The 26,756-nt window shown below is 42.0% G+C and overlaps 1 protein-coding gene across 2 annotated transcripts in view; it reads left to right on the forward strand.

The window, feature by feature from the left end:
* The window catches only part of NLK (nemo like kinase), a 470,815-nt gene that overhangs the window by 425,542 nt on the left and 18,517 nt on the right, over positions 1-26,756 (forward strand). Inside the window, exons 9-10 of one of the 2 annotated variants that reach the window (XM_030222230.1) lie at positions 15,731-15,929; positions 16,428-16,676. In XM_030222230.1, coding sequence (XP_030078090.1) covers positions 15,731-15,929; positions 16,428-16,441 — 213 coding nt within the window. In that variant the 3' untranslated portion in view covers positions 16,442-16,676. Of the gene's footprint in view, positions 1-15,730; positions 15,930-16,427; positions 16,677-26,756 lie in introns of those variants that run through there. The other variant, XM_030222228.1, reaches the window with a different exon arrangement.

The raw sequence follows: 26,756 nt of genomic DNA on the forward strand, positions 1-26,756 counted from the left end.
AATTCCCCACCATACGATATAGGACTGTAACTTCCTTCCTAGTGAGTTTAATTGGTAACTGTTGCATCATATATAACCAACGGGGGAACAGGATCATCTGAAATAATTGAATGCGCCCATACAGCGATATCGGCAGTGCCCTCCACTGAGAAAGAGATTGACTAGTCTGTTCCAACAAATGTGACACATTCATATCTTGAAGTGGGCCTGTCCTGTACGGAAGATGGACACCTAAGTATTTAAAGTGGCGTGAGGCCCATCTCAGGGGAAATTGACCCTCCCATTGATGTTTAACTTGACAGGTAGTGGGCAATGCCAAGGATTTTTCCAAATTTAGTTTAAACCCAGAAAAATCCCCAAACTCAGCGAATAGATCCATCAACTCAGAAAGAGATGTTCTAGGGGCAGTCAGGTGGACCAGAAGGTCATCCGCAAAGACTGATATCTAGAATTCCTGCTTGCCCATCTTCACTCCTCTAACATCTGGGTTCGATATTATCTCCCTGATAAGAGGGTCTATGCTCAGTATGAATAACAGGGGTGAGAGCGGGCAGCCTTGTCGCGTGCCCCTTTGGATGTCTATACACCTCGATGTAGTCCCATTTACCCACATCCTTGCGCATGGCTCTTTATACAAAGTTTCCACTGCCCGAACCCACCAGCCCCCGAAACCATAGGTCTTCAATGTAGCAAACAAAAACTCCCAACTTACTCTATCAAACGCCTTCTCTGCTGATCAGTTTTGATCAGCAGAGAAGGCGTCTTCTGTCGTTCCACCCAATCCATAGAAGCTAGGATTTTCCTCATATTTGCTGCAATAGTCCTACCCCTCACAAACCCAGCTTGACTTTCTTCTATCAATGTGGGCAAGATGATTGCCAATCTATTGGCCAAAAGTTTTGCCAACATCTTGGCTTCCACATTTAAAAGCGATATAGGCCTGTAAGAGGCTGGGTGTTCTGGGTTCCGTTCTGGTTTTAATAGTACCACCATCCTAACCTCTTTTAATGAAGCCGGCATTTCCCCCAGCTCTACTGATTTATTAAACATAGCCGTTAGTGCTGGTACTATCTGGTAATTGAGCATTTTATAAAATTTGTAACGGAACCCATCCGGTCCGGGAGCTTTGAACAAGGCCCCTTGCTGTATGACTCTCCCAACTTCCTCCTCTGTAATCAGACGATTTAACTGTAAGTTTTGAGAGTCCCTTAAAATTGGCAATTCCCTCCCATCTAAATATGTCTTGCCTTCTAGCCCCACTTCCGTCGGTAATGTTTGGTAATATTTCCGAAATACTTCTACTATTTCCTCATCTGATCTCACTAATTCCCCTCTCGAGTTCTTAATTTGTAAGATTTTCTGTTTTCCCAATTTCTGCCTAACCAAACCTGCCAGCATTTTCCCTTGTTTATTTCCATGGAGATATAATTGGTATTTGTAATATTGCATGGATTTAATGGCCCTAGCATGCAATCGTGTGTTAAGTGAGGCCTGTAACTCCATAAGAGTTGTTTTATTCTGCAAGGTAGGGTTTGCTCCCCATTGTCTTCTAGCCTCTCCTACCTGAGTCCCCAATCGAATAATCTCCCTATCCATAGGCGGTCAGTGGCCCAACTGTTTGGGGGGGTTAGGGGTGGGGCCAGGGGCGGGGTTTACATCCATAATCATCTGACAACACAGAAAAAAAAATAAGTAAAACTAAAATAATCACAATTAATACCTTTTATTAAATTTAGATATTAGATATGTATCATATGTCAAAGAATAAAGTGGTTGCTCAAAGCATATTCTAACCACAATCGCTCAACTGCAAAACACTATGCACAACTTTGTGCAAGAACACACTCAGAACCTTACTGTACCATAAATATTACACTGGGCAGAACCTAATATACCACCCATACGGAAAATACAGACCGTCAACAATATGAAACAAGGGATCATAATATCACAATTCTCATGTACAGCCACAAAACACCCTTTTAGGGTGGATAGTGTTCACAATGAGCTCCTTTTATTAACGACTATATGTAGATCCTTCAAGAGGTAGTGTGTCATGATTTAGGCTCTACACCCTTTCTGATGTTTTGGTGCCACCTCAGTAAGGCCAACACACAATCTCTCCACTGCAAAACACTATACACAAACTTGTGCAAAAACACACTCATAACCTTACCAAACCATAACAGCACTAATTCCAAGGACAGGACGAGCTACAACCTTATGCGTGGAAAGGCAGCACTATAATTACACCGGGCTCTAAAACACCAGTACACAAACTAGTGAAACAAAAAGGGCTGCAAATACTACAGGCTAGCAGAATACTGGTGGTTGGGAGGCGGGGATAGTGCTGGACAGACTTGTACGGTCTGTGCCCTGAAGAGGACAGGTACAAATCAAAGTAGGGTATACACAAAAAGTAGCACATATGAGTTTGTCTTGTTGGGCAGACTGGATGGACCATGCAGGTCTTTTTCTGCCGTCATTTACTTTGTTACTATGTTACTGCATCTTGATCACACATGAAAAGCACATGACACAACAGATATGAAGGCAAAATACTGAACTGGAAAGTTACCTCAAGAAGTCAGACTCAGCGTGCAGCAATACTAGAAAAATTGAAACTTGCATACCTCTCACTCCCTCCAATGTGCATTAGATCGCCCATCGCTGCCAGTAGCGGCACCAACTTTATTACAGCTTGCTTCGGGGCTTCTCAGCCTGACGGCATGACGTGCCCCACCTCCTCTGACCAGCCTTCCTTATGATACGTCCAGCCCTCGCGGAAGCAGGAAGGCTGGTCAGAGGAGGCGGGGCACGTCATGCCGTCAGGCTGAGAAGCCCCGAAGCAAGCTGTAATAAGGTTGGTGCCGCTACCGGCAACTATGGGCGATCTAAAGCACATTGGAGGGAGTGAGAGGGATAGAGATGCGATGCTAATTATAGGGACTGCAGGGAGGGAGATTGCGACCGATAAACAGTGCATCGGGGGCATGGCATGGGGCCGGGGGGATGAGAGAGAGATGCGGCTGGGGAGGCTTAGCCTCCCCAAGCCTCTTATACCGGGCGCCTATGTCCCTATCCTTCATCTTCTTTTTGTGACTGGTATATGCCAGAGTGACCCCCCTCAACACCGCTTTAGCAGTGTCCCAGAATAATATTGAGTCCGCCCTATGAGCTGCATTATGTAATTGATAATCCACCCATTATTTAGCTATGTGTTCCTTGAACTTGTTATCTTGTATGAGGCCAGAAGGAAATTGCCAATGGAATTGTGAGTGCTTACCCTGGGGAGCCCGCATAGTCCACCAAATATAGGCATGGTCAGAGACCCCATAAGGCCCAATACCCGCATCTTGGACCTGAGAGAATAGAGTGCTCGATAGTGACCAGTAATCGATCCGAGATTGAGTCGAATGAGCCCTAGATGTGTGCGCATAATCACGTTCGGTTGGATTCAGAAGCCTCCACACATCCACTAGATCCAGTGCTTCACATAGTAGTGGAATTCCTCTTATAATGGACCCCTTTTCAGCTCGTTTCCGTCGTGAGGCATCTAAACTGGGATCATGGACCATATTCAAATCCCCTCCAAGCACAACTGGGGCTCCCTCTAATTTGTTGATTTTGTGGACCAGCGACCGAAAAAAAATTTTATTATACGTATTAGGGGCATATATATTTGTCAATAATAGGTCCTTGTTGTTAATTGCTACCTGGGCTATCACATATCTGCCATCCGCTGCCTTTCAGCATCTCTTTACTTGGACGTCTAGCGTCTTCCTAAACAGTATTAGCACCCCTGCTTTACGATCTTGTGCTGGGGCCTCTAGTATCTGTCCTACCCACCATCTCTTAAATTTGGCGTGTTCTGCCGAGGATAGGTGTGTCTCTTGCAGAAACACCACATCTGCCCTCTGTCGATTCAAGAGTTGCAGTATTTTTTGCTGTTTAATCGGGGAAGTGACCCCACTCACATTCCATGAAACAAATCGTAGGGGTCTCATCCTTCTCCTTTCGGTTCTCTCCTAGGCAGTTGGTTCTCCAGTATAATTTGAGGGAGAGTCAGCCCAGCCTCCAACCTCCCCCCTTTTATTAGCTTAACTTCTGGGTTTGTCCTTATTAATTCCTTGATCTCCCCTCCCGGAGACGCCGACACGCCCCGGTCACCCATCCCATGCAGAGTCGATTCCATCTCCCTACCCTCTATACCCCTCCCCCCTTTCTAATTCTTCTATCCCCTTCCCTTCCCTCCCCTCCCCTATTTCTATATTAAACCTCCCCTGAGGGTTACCCGTCCACAGCCTTTCTGTGTCGAGTATAACTTCACTGGTCACTTCGATAGAGAGCCCCCTCCTCTCTCTCCAAAACAATCTCGTTCCTCTGTAGGCCTTCCTCAAAGTGCCCCCTATATTTACCTAGTGTTTACAGCTAACTTGTCCCTGAATTCCAGCCATACTAAGTTGGTGAACTTTATTATAATTTTAACGTGAGGTCATCCTCTAGTAACGTGGGAACTTGATATGATACTTTTTTTTTTATTGTCAATCTCCATTCGCATTAGTCTGTCCCACCTCGTGAACTATTATACTGTATGATTCCCTCTTTATATGTGTCTTCCATCTACAACTCCCCCTTCCTCTTGCTACTTATTCCTTCCCCTTCTCCACCTTCCCATTGTTTAGCTGTGTCTCTCATATCTTCCTTTCCCTATGATCTCGTAATATCTTTCTTTGTGTGAATCAAGATAAACAATGTCAACTGATACCAACCAAGTAGAACATTTATATCATTTTTACCTTTTTTCCTTTTGTTATAACATCTAACTACCTCCCCCCCCTTACTGTTTGTGCAGTCCCATATCCCCAACTCCCCCAACAGATAAACAGTAAATAGCATTTGTCACAGTCAGCTTGCTTACACATCTATGACTCCTGGCGCAACCTACAATCACGTGGGTCCCTGGATCGGCCTGAGCATTTAAGTCTCCTGAGCTGTGATTTTATAATGGTGCACCTATAATGTGTACCAGCCATTTTCCAGGAACCCACAACAAACTCAGCCAATCTCTCAGGGAGGGGGCAGGATCCTCGCTGTTCTGTTCGTTGCTCACTTGGACTTCTACTGCCCCTCTTTAAAACTCCTTCAATATTATTATAATCCATCGGTTATCATCACAGATCTGCAAATCTGTTCCTTCTCTATAAATTCTTCTCCTTGCAGTTCTGCGGTCTCTCCTTTAGTAGCTAGGTCGCACAAGCGGTTCTTATTCATATCCACCACAATGTCTAATCCAAACGTGAAATGCCTCTGACCGTCAAAAACCAACTGGGCTCGTCAGATCTGGCTTAAATCATAGCTTCCCTCCGTCACTCCTTTGCCGCTCGTAATGTTGCTTCATGCTTGTTCAAGAAGTCTTGAGCTGCTTCAGGTGAGTCGAAGAAGGTGGCTTTTCCATCCGTGAAGATCCTTAGCCTGGCTGGGTATAGTAGTGCAAATTGCACGTGCCGTTTATGCAGCGTGGAGCAGATCGGTGAATATGCTTTCTGGAGCAGCGAGGCCCTCATTGAGAAATCTTGAAAACAGAGGATTGTTTTGTTATCGTAAGTCAGTGGGCCTTTTACTCTAATCGCTGTCAAAATTTCTGTTTTGTGTACGTAATTGAGCAATTTCAGGATGACTATTCTCGGTTTTGCATCTTTTGGTCTCCTGGGGCCTAGTCTGTGTGCCCGTTCGATGCGGATTGGGCCGGCCGTGGACTGCAGTTGGAGAGTCCTCGTTAACCAATCTTCCAAAAAGGTACCTAGCTCAATGTCCGTTATGGCCTCCGTTAGCCCTACCAGCCTTAGATTCCATCTGCGGGATCTGTTTTCGAGATCGTCAAGCTTAGTCTCTAAATCTGTTACTCTTGATTTCAAAGCCTCCTTGTCTGCCGTGAGTTTCTGCAATTGATCCTCCACGTCAGATATTCTCTGACATGGCACGGCGAATTCTCCTTTGAGCTCCTCCATCTTGCAGTCCATCATTTCAAGTTTATCAGTGATCTTTTGAAATTTTTGGTCCAAAGAGGAGTTAAGCACTTGAGTTACTTCCGAGACAATTTCTGATACCCAAACGGAACACACACAGCTCAAACCACCGCCTTCAGCTTCCGCCATTTTGTGTGTCTCGGGCGCCTTTTGCTTATCCCCTTGTTTCCTCACTGATTTGGTCGCCATCGGTGTCTAAGGTTCCGCTCCTAGTCGCTGCACCGTTTCTTCCCCCAATACTGGAGATTTGGGCACAATTTGTCAGCTTACGCTACGGTTTTGGCCGTTTTTGCTGGATCGGGAGTCGGGAGATCTCCTCGTCCACGTCTACTTCCTAGCGTGGCATCACGTGACCCCCCGCCAGGGATGGTGTTAAAAGAGTGCAACTAGGGAAACTGCCCCTTGGCCAAAGATAGCCCTAAGGCACGAGCAGGTAGGGTCCTCTCTCAGATTTCTGCCCTGGGCCCCAGTCATGTCTAACACTAGCTCTGGCAGGATATACATTTCAAATATGACATATTCTAATTGTCACATTTTCATAGCTGGAAACTGGATTGTGAGCCCTTGGGCCACTGCCGAGGAGCGGCAGTGGCAGGCAAAACCACCCTTCACCGGAGACTAAGCAGAACCAGACTGTAACTCCGGACTGGAGTTGCAGCAGAGGCAAACAGGCAGGACTGAAGCAGAGCAGGCACCCTTAAACTTCACCTGCACTTGGCCACTTTTCACCAAAAGTTCAGCTTCTGGCTGCAGGTGGCCGGCAGGGCTTACTGGGCAAGGCAGGACTGGATACCCCACTAGGCTGAACCAGGACTGAGGGTCAGAGGGGAGAGGACTATACAGAGACAGCCAGGCAGGGAATGAGAAGCCAAAAGACCAGACTGAAAGCTGTAAACAGCCACTGCAGCAGGGAACCAAACACTGAAAAACAAAAGACAGACTAAAAGCTGCCAGGCAGCCACTAAACAAGAAACACAGATAACCCAGAACCAGACACAGTAAATACAAACAAGAGTCAAGACTAGGACAGTACAAGTTAAGCTACACATAAACTAAACAGAATCAGGCAAGGAACTAGAACAGGAATCAAACTAGGCTGAAGTGCAACAAGCACCAACATACCAGGGCCTTAGACGCGATGCAAAGGCAAAGCAGAGTGTTTCAGAATGGCTAATAAGCTCAGCAGCACCTGGTGCTCAGCTGCAATCATCACCAGGAAACTACGGGTGCTGTGTAGGTTCAATCCAAGCAAGCAAGTCTGGCAGCCCGGAAGATCCGGACTGGACTGGGCTGAAATCTGGAACGGGTGACAGCACACAGACAATCTAATGCAGCCAGCACACTGAGACAGAGACAGAATTAACTCACAAGGAACAGACAGAAGCCAGCTCAGAAGCTGACCACAGGACATACGGTGAGTCAGAGAGGGGTCACGGCCACAGACGTGACACTAATCACAAAATAGAAAATACAATTATTTTTTTTATCTTTTGTTGCCTGGTCATGAGTCCAGCACCTCTCTCCCTTCTCTCCAGCCCTCCACCATGAGTCCAGAGCCTCTCTCCCTTCCCTCCAGCCAGCCTCCCCCCCCCCCCCCCCCCACACACACAGTCCAGCACTTCTCTCCCTTCCCCACAGTCCCCCTTCAGCCCCCTCGCAGGTCCAGCAGCCCTCTTCTGCATTTCCAGCTCCCCCTCCCTCCCCACATGTCCAGCATTTCTCTCCCTTCCCTCTAGCCCCCCCCCCCCCCCATGGTTGTAGCAGCCCCTTCAGTGCCCCCTCCCTCCCCCACGGGTCCAGCACTTTGTTGTCCTCCCCCTTCCCACCACGGTATCTCTCATGCAGCTGAGCAGCGATCTCCACAGACCTGCTCTAGGGCCTTCTCTCTGCCGGGTCCTGCCTTCTGATGCAACTTAATGTTTTCATGTCATTCTCTACCAGGCTCCTCAGTTTTCAGAACCTGATGTTAGGAAAAATATTCAGCTGAACTTAAAAGTAGGTTTTGAGAAGATAGGTGCTTTACTTTAGATTTCTAAAATTGATGCTCCTAAATTTAAGACTGCTATTTACCACTTAAGTGCAGTGCTTTAGGGCCCCTTTTGCTAAATCGCGCTAGTGATTTCCATGCAGCAAATGTAATGAAGCCCATTTGAATTGAATGGGCTGCATCACATTTGCCATGCTGGGAGTCACTAGTGCGGTTGCCCTCAATCTAGACCAGCTCACTTTAAGTGCCTAATTAAATTTTTTAAAAAGCGAGAGAAAGCAAGAGAACCCAAATTTAGGATCTCAGTTTGAGAGGAGGGTAGTTTTCTTTCAGGCAGAGTTAGGCACCTAGATATTTTGAATATTGGTCTCTGTAAGAATAGCAATTGGCATTTTACACTTTGGATTTTTCTGGGGGAGAGTGTAATTTGTACTTCTTTTTTTTTTTTAAGAGAAGATTGAGTGTGAGACTAGAAACAGTCTGTGTTGGTTGCACTGTTTTGATAAAAAAACAAAATTTTATTAATCTTTAAACAAATAATGATATAATAAGAACACATTAAAATTGACTCGACACAACGTTGTGTTTCGGCCGAAAGGCCTACATCAGGAGTCTATAAACATAAACAAACGGTAAATAAATGAATTAATTGGTAAATAAATTAAACATATGAAAATGTTGAAATAAATAATAATAACATACAAAAAGAATTATACTGAAAGAGGAACATGTATAGATTATCAAAAAATTATATATTTAAAAAAACTATATATATATCACAAAAATAATCTCAAAGAAATATATATATAATATAATAATGATAATATTATACAAACAGAATTATACTGAAGGAAGAACATATATAGATTATGAAAACAACATATCAATATCACAAATAAAAAAATAATAAATAAATAAGATTATGTAAATATGAGGCCTATTGAAAACTATACATGTATGTATGTATTGAATAATATATTAAATGACCTTTATAAGGAAAAAACAAATATATATACATACATGGGAGTAAGAGGTTAAATGAAAAAAAACTAACCTTATTAGTCAAATTGAGATTAAGTATGATAATTCAAAAGTAATCTCGTAACGCAGCTAAAAGATTCCAAGGATCTGCAAGTGAGATCCTAAAATTGGTCTGTAGAAAACAAAGAAAATTTAAATGGAAAAACAAACCATATAAAAATGATGTGAATAAACATTTATGAAAAACATGTGATTTGCCTATTGAACCTTTATGCAACACTGGTTCGGGATTGAAACATCAGAGTAGCTCAAAATGTATGCATATACAAAAAGAAGGATAGTATGAACGTGACAAAAATATATATATAGAGATCTAGCCATTGAGACACGCCAAGTAGTTTAATTAGATAAAATAGAGAGAGTATATAATCTGCCTATTAAACCTTTGTGCAGCACTGGTCCGGGGTTGGAACATTCAAGTAGCTCAAAACATAAAATTGGCTACAAATATATTGGAAAAGGACCTCCATATTGTGTGTTGTTAATAGAAAAGAAACTACGGACTGCATAAATATTAAAAAAATGTGGTAAATCGCGGCGGCGCGAGAGCCGCGAGCCGCATGTGTTTAAAAAGAGAAAGAAAAAAGAGCTCAAGACACATACCTTAAAAAAGACCGTTATGCAAATGGACCGTCTGTCGCGGTGATCTCAAAGGTAATGATGAAAGAAAACCTGAATTACATGACAGTTTAAATGACAAAAAAGGCGCGAAAGAAACTCGCAAACCCTGGATGACGCTGGTATCAGCTGATCAATGAAATGAAAAAAACAGATCGCTCTATAGTCATCCGTGTGTCTGTCATACGTAAGAACGTCATTACGTGCCTATATATATGGAGAAGTAAAATAGAAGCACTATTTAGCCGTTCGTATATCTAGCATACGTGAGGTAGACGATGTACGTAATGACGTGGCATAAACAAATGTATATAAGGATGTGGAGCAATTAAATAGATTGAAATGCTGTTGATGTTAGATAAAGATGTAAAACATCATAGAAGTGAATGTAAGAGAGTGTATCCCAGACTAATCTTTTTTTAGAAGAGCTATGGAAGAAAGACACCAATCTTGCACCACAAAGAATGTTTCAAAACAGGTCATTTCAAAGAGGAAGAGGAAGAGGAAGAGGCAGAGGAAGACTTGGTCCACCCCAGCGGTACCAGTACAGGGATCTATCCAACAATCGATTTCCCAACCGATATTAGAAGAATCCACTCCTATTTTTAACTTATCTAATCATAATTTAACAGAGGTTGAAGAAAGCATTCTTAAGAAAGGGTTATCATTTGTACCCACAGCTGGATACAATGCTTTTAATACGCGTATTGATCTTTTCAAATTTCAACGTAAATTACAAATCATACAAACATTTTCTCAATCCATAACTCCTTACCAGGATATATCGGTGGTCAAGAAACCATCAACATGGATGCCTCCAGGACAATTACATCCTCTGATAACAGCGTTCCATTCGTGCGTAGAAAAAGACATCAAGAAATTTGAAAGGAACAAAAAACCACGACATTACAATATCAGTACAACTGAGCATCAGGTTATCAGAGAATTAGCAAACAATCACGATATTGTCATCAAACCCGCCGACAAAGGTGGAGGTATTGTGATCATCAACAGGACCGATTATATTAATGAAATCAAGAGGCAATTGAATGATCGCGAGTTTTATGTGCCTCTGGGTAAGGATCCTACGATGGATATACAAAAGGACATTAAAGAACTTATCGATATTGCATCCAGGATGGGTTTTATTACACAGAAAGAGAAGGACTTTTTACAAGTCTCACACCCAACTATTCCAACCATCTATGTATTACCAAAAATACATAAATCACTTATTAACCCTCCAGGGAGACCAATCATTTCAGGCAATGGATCAATATTAGAACCCTTGTCCATATTCGTTGATTTTTTCTTGAGACCGTTCGTACCGTCAATACCATCATTCATTCAAGATACTACTCATATGATAAACATCTTGCAAGATTATGAGGGTCCACTTATAGACACTATACTTGTCACAATGGACATAGAATCATTATACACTAATATTCCGCAGTTGGAGGCTCTTAGAATCATTGAAAATACATTACAAGACAGATCTACACATAGACGTATTCCAAATCATTTGATTTTGACATGTGCAACCATTGCACTGACACAGAATTATTTTGGTTTCGAAAGGAATTTTTATCAACAAATCAAAGGCACAGCCATGGGTTCAAGTATGGCTCCCGACATAGCCAATCTTTATGTCGGAGATTTTGAAAAACAACATTTGACATCACATCCATTCAAAGAACACATCAAGATCTATCGTCGATATATAGATGACATTTTCATCCTGTGGCAGGGAAGTGAAGATACTCTACATTCTTTTTTTGATTGGATCAATGCTCAGGACCCTAATCTCAAATTCAAGTCTGACTACAATAATCACCAGATTAATTTCTTGGACCTTACTATTCGAAAAGATGATTATTCATTTAACACAACCATATACAAGAAACCTACTGATCGAAATACTTTCCTGCATTATTCCAGCTATCATAACCCTAAATTGAAAAGCAATCTTCCCTTATGTCAGTTTCTTCGTCTTCGCCGGATATGCACAGATTTTGAGGAATTCAATCTACAAGCTGCATCTATGAGCAATAGATTCTCTGCTAGAGGGTATCCTCAGAAACACATTGAAGCTGGATACACCAAAGCGTTAGCCCAGGATCGTGAAGAACTGCTTCAACCCAACCGACAAAAGAAGAACCCAGATATTGTGTGTACACTCAAGTATTCTTTTTTATCTAAGCACATTGCTAAGTCCATACGCAAACACTGGCATATCCTGGAGGGCCTCGATTGCTTCAACAACAAAGATTTAGTAATTGCATATTCAAGAAACAGAAACTTAAAAGAATATTTAGTCCCCTCTACTTTGCCAGATATAAGGGATCCTTTAGATAGCCTCTTCTTAGGACATAGAAGATGTGGACGGTGTAGTGTATGCGACCTATGTATGGAGACAACTTGCTTCATTCATCCCATTACTAATAAATCTTTTGTGTTAAAACATTCTTCAAATTGCAATACTACTCATGTTATTTATATCATACAATGCCCATGCTCTTTGTTATACGTGGGCAAAACTGTTAGATCTATTAAAACACGCATCATCGAACATAGAAGCTGCATATCTAGGAACATCCAATCTGCACCTCTGGTTCAACACTGGCATACGACTAATCACACCATAGCAGATATCAAGTATCTGGTGTTTAAGACATTTATTAATAAATGGAGGGGAGGTGACCTTGATAAACTTATACTACAGGAAGAACAAAGATTAATTTATGATTTTAATACCCTTAGTCCTAACGGACTCAACAATGAGATAGACTTTCGCCCATTTTTATAGCCTGAACACCTTTTCAAATTTAGCCTGAACTCCATTTTAAATTTAGTTATTGTTATGTTTTATTAATGTAAATATAGATATGGCATTATCATTATTATTTTCTCATTTATGTACTTTTAATTGATAATATATATAATGCACAAATATTTCTGGTCAAAAATTTTTTAATAATGTCTTTTCCATGTAGAGTTTTTTGGTTTCATTATATAATTCATACTCAATATTTTTAGCCATAATTGAATTACTATTTTGTGTACATTCCTTAATGTTTGTGACCATATATTTGATGTACATCATATTCTCTTTCATATGATATCACTAATATTTTGCCACATATCTTGTTGGTTATGATATCACTTATACTTTGCCATCTATTGTTTTTGACATCATATAACACCCTATATATTTATTGTCCTTATTGATATTATCATATATGGAATTTACTAGGATTTTTTATCACATTTTATTATACATACATGGGACACATTAGACTTTTAAATTAAAATTCATTATTCAAAAATATATATTTTTAAATTTCACTCTTTTTTCTTAAATTGTATCTTTGATATATATACATATATTTTTTAATTCCAATTCTTTAACATAATATACACTCTCTTACATTCACTTCTATGATGTTTTACATCTTTATCTAACATCAACAGCATTTCAATCTATTTAATTGCTCCACATCCTTATATACATTTGTTTATGCCACGTCATTACGTACATCGTCTACCTCACGTATGCTAGATATACGAACGGCTAAATAGTGCTTCTATTTTACTTCTCCATATATATAGGCACGTAATGACGTTCTTACGTATGACAGACACACGGATGACTATAGAGCGATCTGTTTTTTTCATTTCATTGATCAGCTGATACCAGCGTCATCCAGGGTTTGCGAGTTTCTTTCGCGCCTTTTTTGTCATTTAAACTGTCATGTAATTCAGGTTTTCTTTCATCATTACCTTTGAGATCACCGCGACAGACGGTCCATTTGCATAACGGTCTTTTTTAAGGTATGTGTCTTGAGCTCTTTTTTCTTTCTCTTTTTAAACACATGCGGCTCGCGGCTCTCGCGCCGCCGCGATTTACCACATTTTTTAAATATTTATGCAGTCCGTAGTTTCTTTTCTATTAACAACACACAATATGGAGGTCCTTTTCCAATATATTTGTAGCCAATTTTATGTTTTGAGCTACTTGAATGTTCCAACCCCGGACCAGTGCTGCACAAAGGTTTAATAGGCAGATTATATACTCTCTCTATTTTATCTAATTAAACTACTTGGCGTGTCTCAATGGCTAGATCTCTATATATATATTTTTGTCACGTTCATACTATCCTTCTTTTTGTATATGCATACATTTTGAGCTACTCTGATGTTTCAATCCCGAACCAGTGTTGCATAAAGGTTCAATAGGCAAATCACATGTTTTTCATAAATGTTTATTCACATCATTTTTATATGGTTTGTTTTTCCATTTAAATTTTCTTTGTTTTCTACAGACCAATTTTAGGATCTCACTTGCAGATCCTTGGAATCTTTTAGCTGCGTTACGAGATTACTTTTGAATTATCATACTTAATCTCAATTTGACTAATAAGGTTAGTTTTTTTTCATTTAACCTCTTACTCCCATGTATGTATATATATTTGTTTTTTCCTTATAAAGGTCATTTAATATATTATTCAATACATACATACATGTATAGTTTTCAATAGGCCTCATATTTACATAATCTTATTTATTTATTATTTTTTTATTTGTGATATTGATATGTTGTTTTCATAATCTATATATGTTCTTCCTTCAGTATAATTCTGTTTGTATAATATTATCATTATTATATTATATATATATTTCTTTGAGATTATTTTTGTGATATATATATAGTTTTTTTAAATATATAATTTTTTGATAATCTATACATGTTCCTCTTTCAGTATAATTCTTTTTGTATGTTATTATTATTTATTTCAACATTTTCATATGTTTAATTTATTTACCAATTAATTCATTTATTTACCGTTTGTTTATGTTTATAGACTCCTGATGTAGGCCTTTCGGCCGAAACACAACGTTGTGTCGAGTCAATTTTAATGTGTTCTTATTATATCATTATTTGTTTAAAGATTAATAAAATTTTGTTTTTTTACATAAAAACATTTGGTTCCATCTTTGGATAGCCTGACTTTTTTTCCCACCTCTTTATTTCTTGTTTCACGGCCCGTGGGATCTATTGAGTTCTCCACTATATGTGGATTCTCTTTGCACTGTTTTGATGCCATGAGGTATTTGTAAGTTGTTTGCAGCTGCCAACACCTTTTCACCGCTGATCACTTGTCAAAAGCATTTAGAAAAGTGTTGTTCAACCAATATTTCCAAGAGGGCCTGGCACTGGTACCACACTCATTCTACCATTAGCAGTGTAACGATTTGTAACAGAATAGGAGGGGAATTCTGGGATGTAATTTTCTAGATCAGTGGGGAATTTATTACAGCACCTTAAAGTAATATGGCATGGTTTAAATTTCAATGCACAAAAGTTATAAGATGCCTTTTATAAGTGTCTCTCTTTCTAGAGAAGAGACAGCTGAGGGGAAATATAATAAAGGTCTATAAAATAATGAGTGGAGTGGAAAGGGTAGACGTGAAGCGTCTGTTAACTCTTTCCAAAAATACTAGGACTAGGGGCCACTCAGTGAAGCTACAAAGTAGTAAATTTAAAATGAATCGGAGAAAGTGTTTCTTCGCTCAATGTGTAATTGGAATTCGTTCCCAGAGAATGTGGTAAAGGCAAATAACTTAGCAGGCTTTAAAAAAGGTTTGGACGGCTTCCTAACGGAAAAGTTTGTAGACCATTATTAAAATGGACTTTGGGAAAATCCATTGCTTATTTCTGGGATAAGCAGTATAAAATGTACTTTTTTGGGATCTTTCCAGGTATTTGTGACTTGGATTGGCCACTGTTGGAAACAGAATGCTGGGCTTGATGGACCTTTGGTCTGTCCCAGTATGGCAATACTTAAGTACTTATGGTGTAATGTTATGCCTGTTACTGCTTTGTAGGAGGGTTAGATTCACTATTTGAGCAAATAGCTTCCCCTACTGTTGAAACTTGCCTAATTGACAGTAGAACCATGATACGTTTCTTCTTTTTTTTTCCATACTCTACACACCTTTCAGTTTAATATACATAGAATGTTTTGTTCTCTTCCCTCATTTAATATTTCAGTTGAAAAGAATATCGGCAAAAGATGCCTTAGCTCACCCATATTTGGATGAAGGACGACTGCGGTATCACACGTGTATGTGTAAATGTTGCTTTTCCACTTCTACTGGAAGAGTGTACACCAGTGACTTTGAGCCCATCACGAATCCTAAGTTTGATGACACCTTTGAAAAAAACCTTAGTTCTGTTCGGCAGGTTAAAGGTAAGTATCACTAAACTATACTAGTTGCATAATCTGTGCTATAATTGGCCCTAATTGTTTCTCATAGGACAAGCAGGACAGAGAAATCCTTACACATTGTTGTTATCTGATGGAGCCCTGTGGTGAGCTTTCTGCAGCCCCAAAGATAGAGCTTTAGAACTCACTCTATCATGTACACTATAGGTACCTCTTCTTTCCTGCTGCTGTCACGTGGGACCTCATCAGTCTTATGTTTTCCATGGAGCCAATCAGACGTACTTTTTGCTGCTGTCACCTCAGCGCTGTTTTCACTAAAAATGTGTTTTTCTTTGTGTAAGCCCTGTTGCTTTCATGTGGTTTTCTTCCTGGTATTTTCCCCAGTTAAATTGTATCTGTTGATTTTAAGTTTCCTTTCTTTTTTTCTCATCAGTTCAGTATAGGCCTCACTAAGCCTGTAGCGCCCATCCAAGAGTTTTATCAAGATTGAGTCATTTGATTTTTCTACTGCTCTTTTTCTAGACCATATATTCTAAAAGAAGACCCCCAATGGCAACAGGACCTTATCTATTACAGATATCCATAGTTGGTGCCTGCAATGCCTGGGACCTTCCTCTCATTGTATTTTGTATTCCCATATGTCAAAGAGATAAAACTGATCCATCAATATCTGCATTGGAAACATCAGTTTCAGTGGGTTCTGAAGCAGCATCGAACACTGGGGATGCATCATTGACACTGACTGTGTCTTAATCACAACTCAACATCAAGGAGTAGAGGCCACCAGGAGTAGTGTTCATCTGATTTCCAGTGGAAGAGGAAAGATTTGGCCTTGACTTCATTTGTGATAAAAGTACAGTTCTGGATGCTGAGACATCTGAATATTGCCCCTCATCACAGCACTACACCAAGGTCACCAGTGTCTTCCAAGTGCCTTCAACATGAGGACCATTCATCCTTTGTAACATTGGAAAGGGTGACAGCCTCTGCAGACCCAATACCATGATTCTGATACACCCCAAAAGACTCCTACTTTGATGCACATGCCTTTGTCGATGGCAGCCTTCAAGGAGCAGCTCACAATGGAGAGGATGGTTTTAAAGAGTTTATATCTCTCTTCTGCCCTCTATTTTGGGGACTATCAATGCTTTATCAAAGTTGCCTATTTTGATCCTTAAAATGGCTCTTCTGGCAAGTTTCTATATGTTTTCTATAATACTGGCACCATTCTTGCTGTTATCTTGCCTTGAGATTTCTATTTGAGACCAACACTAGATGGTCCTTATATGCTGTCTGATTAATTCGCCCTGGATATGCATTGTTTTTACTTGTGAGAGCAGTACCAAAGTACCCTTTTAATTAATCGTTTTTTTCTTCTTTTTAAGAGATGGTGCCACTTTCTTTAGGGTTTCCTTATGTGAGACCTGCATTAGATTAGATAGTCCTTGCAAGCTGTTTGTTTGTTCCCTTGATATATAGTGGTCCTTTTATATTGAAGTCAGCACTAGATGACCCTTTTAATTATAGCTTATTCTGTAGTAGTAGCTACTGTTTTTTGTATCTTATATTGCTTGATTCATATGCAGTCTTTTTTCACAGTACACATTGAGCTTAGGGAGCTCTCTGTAGGCAGCATTTGGAGTAATAAGTGGTAAAGGTACAATGCTTTTATAGTCAAGTAGTGGGTACTTTTAATTTTAAATTTCATAGTTTTTTTTCTTGCATCCAGTTTTTTTTTGTGTGTTTGCAGTATATTTTGTTTTGATCAACTTTCTTTTTAAACTTTTCGGGTAATTAAGGTTCTCCATGTATGATTTATATAGATAGATATTATAGGTTTGTTTATATGTTCTTATTTCAGTTGGTTTCAGGTATGATTAATGCCTTGAAGCACTGTTAATTTTCCCCTGATGCAGGCATTGCATTTATTTATTAGGATTTATTTACCGCCTGTTTGAAGGAATTCACTAAGTGGTGTACAATAAGAATAAATCAAACATGAGCAATAGGCAATTACAGAAGTAAAAATATTCAAATTACAATACAAAGTATGGCATTGTATACTACTGTACTTACAATCTCTACACAATATGTAATAGAACATTTTAATAGACACTGTAGGGTATAAGCAAAGATAGAACATATAGACAGGTAAGAGGAGTTAGAAAATAAGGTGACTAGTTTAAAGAAAGTTGCACATGTGCTGAAACATGAGCACTAATATCCAAACAATTGGACATTTTGGTCTATACTACATCTGTGTAAAAGTTGTTCTCAGAATAAAAGTTGGTTTGTTTTTTTCTATGGCCATTGGTTGGTATTCTGCTGTTCTTGTCATCGGGGAACTAGATATGTCTGTTTTGAACCTGTATAGATAGAGAACATTTCCTAAAAGACAAATAATAGATTGTATTGTGTAGTAACTTGCTGCTAGAGGCGCACTTATAAGGATGTTAATTGAGAAGTTAATGAAACAGCTCTATTTTTGAATTTGTTCTTAATTTTGATCTTGTTTTGTGTTCCCCCTCTCTCCATGATACCTACTTGATGGACTGTACAGGTCTTTATCTGCTGTCATTTACTATGTTATATGTTACTTTGTAGTAGTTTTGTCACCATTGATAATATATAAATTGGTTGATTTAATTTCTTTTTACATTTACTTGGATTAGAATGGAAATTTTTACAAAAAAATTTTTTCACTGAGTAGGTAGAGCTCCAACAATTTGCTAATTTTTTTGGAAAATAAAAACATGCATTGCACCCTCATAAATCAGGTTTTAGAATTGGACACAGTACAAAAGCTTCTGTAGTCACCATGATGAATAGAAAAAGATTTAATGTAGATGCAGGCAGACATACCATTGTGATCCTTGTAGACCTAAGTGCCACATTCAGTCCAGTTGATTACCAATATCTGGCACAGTTCTTGATTGGTTCAGGTCTTTTCTGTCTGATCAGCAAAATACGTTTCGAAACTCACTGTGCATTCTATGAAGGTTGGTTTAAATTTCCTCACACCTTTGTTAGTACCACATTCCTCACTACATCCTGTTAGGTCTTCCCAACATGTTTTATGTTGGGTGTCCTCACCCTGAGATAATTTGGTATGAGCGTGCCAATCAGTCATCCATCGCACAACTATCAGTGGCCACTGAGGAAAGACATGCAGAAGAACTTGGACCAGGCACGAGAGAATCAACGCATTGATACCTTTAGACCACAGATCCTGCTGACTGAAAAACCACAGCACCTGCTTATTGTTGGATGTTGCAATGAGATCTAACACTGGCCTGCCCCATGTCCACACTATCTGTTCGAAGACCAGCTTGGCCAGAGACCACTCCCCTGGATCCAAGGTATGCCTGCTGAGAAAATCCGCCTGAACATTGTCCACGCCTGCAACATGGGATGCCAAGAGGCCCTGCAGATGAACCTCTGCCCAGCAAAGCAGCAATGCCACTTCTTCCGCAATGGGCTGACTTCTCGTTGACTTCTCGTACTGCCCTATCAGTTGACATATGCAACGGTCATGGCGTTCTCAGAAAGAACTCGCACTGCTCTGCCCCCGAGGAGAAAGCCAAAGTGCTCTAGAGCCAGGCGAACTGACCTGGTCTACAACCTGTGAATCAACCACTGCACCTCCAAGTCCAACCAGCGACCTTGGACTACCTGGTCGAAGCAGTGGGCACCCCTACCGAAAAGACTGGCATCCAAAGTCACCATTGCACCCCAGGTTTGGGCAGGCTTCCTCTGGACCCTGCAGGCAAACCCAACTATACCAAATTCAAGGCTGCCTTAAAACCAAACTCTTTTGTCAGGCATTTCCAACTATGGATTAATATTCTTGGGCTTTGACGTTTCCCTTCTTACTTCCTTCTGTTCACTATGTGTTTCTGATGTTAGTAATATCTCTGTGTTTCTTTGTTCATGAATTTAAATATGTTTTTTTTACTTTGTAATTTATGATATATTGATTTTAAACACCACCTTTTGTATCTTCTTACTCCTTTCTCTTGGGTTTTACTTGTGATGTTCCCACTTACAACTTTGCATTGTACACTGCTTTGCTGTTTTAGATAGAAGGCAGTGTATATCAAGCCTAATATACCTTAAATCCCTATTATGTCCCTGAAGGCTGCCTCTGTGTATCTCTCTGTGTGCTTCAACTCTTCTAGGTTTCCAGAAATGCCATTTTACTCATAGGGTTTCCCATTTTGGTCCAGACCATTGTCCTTGTGGATACTTTGCAGAATCTGAGGTCATATGGTCCAAGACTCTGCAGTAGGTGAAATTAAATTAAAATGGAAACGACAAATTAGATTACTTTGTTAGCTAAAATGTTTATGTATCTAGTTACTTGTCACACCTAATATCACTACTGAGCAGTTTGAGAAGTGAGGGGTTGCAAACCGTTATTGGGCTCTCATATCCCCAGACCAGCATTTCCCAATCTTTGCGCTGCGGCACCCTGGGGTGCCACAGCAAATCTTGACCTCCCTCCCGCTGCCCACAATCCAGCGTCGCTCCCAACTTTCCCCTCCCGAAGGTCTGGAATTTGCCGCTTCCTGCTTCTTCCCCCGCCACCGCTGCAGTGATTGCAGCTTATAATTTTGGTCCATCTGCAATTCACACAGGCACTGCAGGGACTTCTCTCTGCCGTGTCCGGCCGTCGCAACAGGAAATTGCATCAGAGAGGACCGGACACAGCAGACTGAGAAGGCCCTGGAGTGCCTGTCTGTGTGAATCGCAAATGTCCCGAAAATGTAAGCTGTAAACACTGCAGCAACGGTGGGAGAAGGAGAAGGAAGCAGCTGTGATCCTGGACTTGCAGGAAGGAAGGTAGCAAGCAATGCTGGATTTGTGGAAGGTGTGCTGGATTTTGGATTTATGGGAGGAGAGGGGCTGCAGGGAATGGTGTGCTGGATTTTCTGGGAAGATGGGGCTGCAGGAAAAGGGAGACCTATGTGGCAAGGCGGTGTGGAGACCCATCTGGCTGAGGGGAGGGGGTGCTACGAAAAATTGCTCAACTAAGCATAGCATCTTGTCTAATGGGACACATTTGTCACACAAGGACTTTGAAGAATGTAAGGAAAAAGTGGCAAATGGATTGTTGCTATTTTCATTAGAGTAAATGGTTTCCTATCTTCAGTTTTCATCCAAGCTAATTGGAGGGGGGCATTGTTTTTTTTTTTGGGGGGGGGGGGGGGGAGGGAGTAATTCAGTGTGTAAATCTGATTCCTTAGCAACACTTAAGACTGGTCAAGAGTCTTAGGTTATGTACGCCTACTAACAGAGGGAGACTGAGAACATCTGACTTCGAGAACTATATATCTCCCCTGTGCATACCCCTTGCCTAGGGTTACCGTATGGCTCCAGAAAAAGGAGGACAGATTGAGCCAGTCTGGGTTTTACGCCGATTTTTTAAAAAGGTTCCAGAGGAGATCCGGGAAATTATAGACCGGTGAGTCTGACGTTGGTGCCGGGCAAAATGGTAGAGACTATTATTAAGAACAAAACTACAGAGCATATTCAAAAGCATGGATTAATGAGACAAATTCAACATGGATTTAGTGAAGGGAAATCTTGCCTCACCAGTCTACTACATTTCTTTGAAGGGGTGAACAAACGTGGATAAAGGTGAGCCGGTTGATATTGTGTATCTGGATTTTCAGAAGGTGTTTGACAAAGTACCTCATGAAAGACTCCAGAGGAAATTGGAGAGTCATGGCATAGGAGGTAGTGTTCTATTGTGGATTAAAAACTGGTTAAAAGATAGAAAACAGAGAGTAGGGTTAAATGATCATTATTCTCAATGGAGAAGGGTAGTTAGTGGGGTTCCCCAGGGGTCTGTGCTGGGACCGCTGCTTTTTAACATATTTATGAATGACCTAGAGATGGGAGTAACTAGTGAGGTAATTAAATTTGCTGATGACACAAAGTTATTCAAAGTCATTAAATTGCGGGAGGATTGTGAAAAATTACAAGAGGACCCTACGAGACTGGGAGACTGGGCGTCTAAATGGCAGATGACGTTTAATGTGAGCAAGTGCAAAGTGATGCATGTGAGAAAGAGGAACCCGAATTATAGCTACATCATGCAAGGTTCCACGTTAGGAGTCATGGACCAAGAAAGGGATCTAGGTGTCATCGTTGATACGTTGAAACCTTCTGCTCAGTGTGCTGCTGTGGCTAAGAAAGCAAATAGAATGTTAGGTATTATTAGGAAAGGAATGGAAAACAAAAATGAGGATGTTATAATGCCTTTGTATCACTCCATGGTGCGACCGCACCTCAAATATTGTGTTCAATTCTGGTCGCTGTATCTCAAAAAAGATATAGTGGAATTAGAAAAGGTGCAGAGAAGGGCGACGAAAATGATAAAGGGGATAGGACGACATCCATATGAGGAAAGGCTAAAGCGGCTAGGGCTCTTCAGCTTGGAGAAAAGGTGGCTGAGGGGAGATATGATAGAGGTCTATAAAATAATGAGTGGAGTTGAACGGGTACATGTGAAGCGTCTGTTCACGCCAGTGGCGTAGCCAGACTGCCAATTTTGGATGGGCCTGAACCCAAAGTGGGTGGGCACAAAATTTTCTCTCTACCCCCCTCCCCCAGCAAAATTTAGTCACGCTAATCAGATGCATTTGTCACACAGGGTAAAGTGCTGCTTTTCAGTGCATCAGATTTCAGAAAATGTATTTAATAGCCTAACACCCTTTTCAATGAGCTTTCAGAGGCCAAAACCTCCTGCCTCAGGTCAGTATAATGCTGTTACGGTATCCTCGCCTGACCTAAGGAAGGAAGTATTGGTCTCTGAAACTTCATTAACACAGGTACCATATTACTTTATCCTAAATTAAAAATAAAATTATTTTCTTTACCTTTCTTGTATGGCCATTTACTTTTTCTCATTGTGTCGCTCCCAGTCTTTAGATTCTGCTTTCCTTCGTTTTCGCTTAACTCTTCTGCCACGGTTTCCTGGCCATTTCTCATTTTTCTCTCCTTTTTCTTTGCTTTCTTCAATATTTTTCTGCCTCTCTCTCTCTGTCCTGATTTAATTCATTCTTACTATCCATTCTTTAATTTCCTTCATCTACTTATGGCTTTTCATCTTTTTCTCACCCTTGTTCTCCCCATGCCCCTTCCTCTTATTCTCCAGTCTTTCACTACTCTCCATTTCCATCCAGCAGCTCTCTTCTTTCTCTCCCCATCCTTCCAGTCTCCCCTCTCTCTCCCCATCCTTCCAGTAGTCTCCCCTCTTTCTTTCTGCATCCTTCCGTCCAGTGTCACCTCTTTCTCCCTACCCTTCCATCCAGCGTCTTCCCTCTTTCTCTCCCCATCCTTCCATCCATCTATCCTCTCTCCTGATCCTTCCATCTAATGTCTCTCTCCCTCTTTCTAACCAGTGTCTCTGTATCACTCTACCCTTTTCTGTTCAGTGTCCCTTCTCTCTCCACATCCTTCCAGTCTCTCACCTTTCTCTCTGCATCCTTCCAGTCTCTCCCCTTTCTCTCCCCATCCTTCCATCCAGAGTCTCTCTCCCCATCCATCCGTTTTCCCTCTTTCTCTCCCCATCCTTCCATCTGTTTTCTATCTTTTCTCCCCATCCTTCCATGTTTTCCCTCTTTCTCCCCATCCTTCCATGTTTTCCCTCATTCTCTGCCATCCTTCCATCTGTTTTCCCTCTTTTCTCCCCATCCTTCCATGTTTTCCCTCTTTCTCCCCATCCTTCCATGTTTTCCCTCATTCTCTGCCATCCTTCCATCTGTTTTCCCTCATTCTCCCCATCCTTCCATGTTTTCCCTCATTCTCCCCATCCTTCCATGTTTTCCCTCATTCTCTGCCATCCTTCCATCTGTTTTCCCTCTTTTCTCCCCATCCTTCCATGTTTTCCCTCTGTCTCCCCATCCTTCCATCTGTTTTCCCTCTTTTTCTCCCCATCCTTCCATGTTTCCCCTCTTTTCTTCGACGAGGCCCGCCCTGCATGCCAGCGCCAGCTCCCATTGCCGGCCACTGCTGCTTTTCCTGTTGAGCAGCAGGGCCGGCGCTACAAAAAGAAGAAGCGCTAACGGCGCTAAGGACCGTAGGACGAGAAATGTTTAAAAAAAAAAAAAGCGCGGCACCGGCAGGCACTGTCTCGGCAGCCTTGAGGCATTGGCTGCTGGCTCGCAGGCTCCTCCCGCAGACGGGAGGAGCCTGCGAGCCAGCAGCCAATGCCTCAGCAGCCAATGCCTCAAGGCTGCCGAGACAGTGCCTGCCGGTGCCGCGCTTTTTTTTTTTTTTTTAACATTTCTCATCCTACGGTCCTTAGCGCCGTTAGCGCTTCTTCTTTTTGTAGCGCCGGCCCTGCTGCTCAACAGGAAAAGCAGCAGTGGCCGGCAATGGGTGCTGGGGCTGGCGCTGGGCGGGCCTGGGCTGAAATTGGGTGGGCCTGGGCCCAGCCAGGCGCACCCGTAGCTACGCCCCTGATTCACGCTTTCCAAAACTACTAGGACTAGGGGGCATGCGATGAAGCCACAATGTAGTAAATTTAAAACGAATCTGAAAAAAGTTTTCTTCACTCAACGTGTAATTAAATTCTGTAATTAGTTTCCAGAGAATGTGGTAAAGGCGGTTAGCGTAGCGGAGTTTTAAAAAGGTTTGGACGGCTTCCTAAAGGAAAAGTCCATAGACCATTATTAAATGGACTTGGGGAAAATCCACTATTTCTGGGATAAGCAGTATAAAATGTTTTGTACTTTTTTGGGATCTTGCCAGGTATTTGTGTTCTGGATTGGCCACTGTTGAAAACAGTATGCTGGGCTTGATGGACCTTTGGTCTTTCCCAGTATGGCAATACTTAAGTACTTCCATTGCTTTCAATGGAAGCAAAACCCAGACTGGATCAATGTGTCCTCCTTTTTCTGGAGCCATATGGTAACCGTACTAGCCAGTCAGTATTTCTCAGTCTCCCAGCAGAGGTGGACAAATAGCCTGTGCAATCTGGCCGGTATGGTAGGCCCTGGGGAAATCCTTTGCGGAGTTATTTTATTTCTCAGCTGTACCCGGGTGCTAGGATTGCAATTTTTTTAAAAAAAGTGCTTCAGGGTTTTGGTTTGTGGGAATCGCATTTTCCCCTTGGGATGTTACACAGGTGACTGGGTCCCTCCCCCTCCTCTGCCCTCTTTTCTGGAGTGGCCTTCTGGTTGTGCCTCGGCTGCTGGTTCTTCTGGGAGCCTTGAGTGACCCTTTGCTGGTGAACAGCTCGCACAACTTTTGTTTCAAAAGAAAAAGTGCTTTAAACTCTACAGAGCTCACATAACACAGTGCATTTGGAGGGCAGAGGGCTGAGTTTCAGTCGCTGATTCTTTGAGGCGGGTGGTTTTCTGCCACTAGAGGCCCCGCGGGATGAGTACTGGAAAGCTGCTTCATTGCCGCAGCTGTGCACGTCACGGTCTGAAGGCACCCAGAGCTAAGTGTAAATTTTCTGAGGAGCCGGTCAGGCACGGAGCAGGCCTCGGCGCCGGACTGCGGGGGGCTTCAGGGCAGGCCATTGCAGCAAGTTTGGCCCTTGATGGCTCTTCAGTGGTAGTTCCAGTTTTGACAGGAACAGCCGCCAATTTGAATTCTTCCTGCATTGATACTTCCTGAGGTGCCTCTCCTGGGCCCTGTGTCACCCGGTACAGCAGGGGATGAGTGCCCCTGGTTCAGATGCTGCAAAGAGGCTAGTGTGGTGGCAGATCCCTCAGTCATTCTCTTGGAGGAGGACTCAGTGAAGTGTCTGGAGGACAAGGTGCTGCTTTCTGGGGAGGACTCATTATTAGGGTCTTAAATAGGGATGAGCTGTAAGAGTTGATCAGATATATTCTGCTCTTAGTTTGAGGAGGAGATGGAAGCTGTGGGGAATTCTCGGGTGGAGAAGGAAATCTGCCAGCCATCAAAGTCCTTCCCTATGAATCAGGATCTGTGAGTCATGGTGCAGGCCGAATGGTCGTCTCCAGATACCCTTTGTAAGGTTGCTTGGGTGATAGGCAAATTATATCTGATTCCCATGGAGTATAGGGAGTCTTTAAAGCCTCCCACTGTGGACGCTTTGGTGACAGCGGTGACCAAAAAGACTACCATTCCGGTGGATGGTGGTGTGGCGCTTAGAGACCCTCAGGATAGATGGATGGTAGTTTTGACCTGTCGGCGCTGGCTTTTCAGGCATCCATTTGTGGAGGCCAGGGGACCCAAGGCCTCTTTTTGGTGGGCAGAATAGGGGCTGGATTGTGTGTTCTCTAGAGAGGGAAGCATTGGTCCAGGACGTGGCCAAGCTTGAGATGGGGATGCCCTTTTTAGCAGATGCTCCCTATGATTTGTTGAGGGCCTCAGCTAAGAATATGTCCCTGGTGGCTGTGGCTAATAGAGCGTTGTGGCTTCAAGGTTGGGCTGCAGGTGCTGCGTCCAAATCTAAGCTGTGCTCTCTTCCTTTCAATGGATCTATGCCCTTTGGCGAGGAGTTGGACAAACTGGTTTGTGGTTTTGGTGTCAATAAGGTTCCCTACTTGCCTGAGGATCAGTCTAAGGTAGGTGAGCATAGTGTGTTGACCCGGGAACGTTTTAGAGATGCCAAGCGTTATCACCCGAGCCGGTTTAGTGGGACCCATCAGGGTTGTGTTTTCCAGAAAACTTTCAGGGCAGTCGTTGGGGCGATTGTGACTCGGACCCGGGGGCTATTGGACTTTCTCGGGTCTCTCAGTGAAGGTGTTGGGATCCAGCAGCTGGTACCCATGGGTACTTGCTTACAGGAGTGTTACTAGAGGTGGACCCACGTGACAGAGGACCAGTGAGTCTTGGAGGTAATTTGAGATGGATATGCACTGGAGT

The sequence above is a fragment of the Microcaecilia unicolor genome, chromosome 13 (genome assembly GCF_901765095.1).
Source record: "Microcaecilia unicolor chromosome 13, aMicUni1.1, whole genome shotgun sequence".
Taxonomy (NCBI): domain Eukaryota; kingdom Metazoa; phylum Chordata; class Amphibia; order Gymnophiona; family Siphonopidae; genus Microcaecilia; species Microcaecilia unicolor.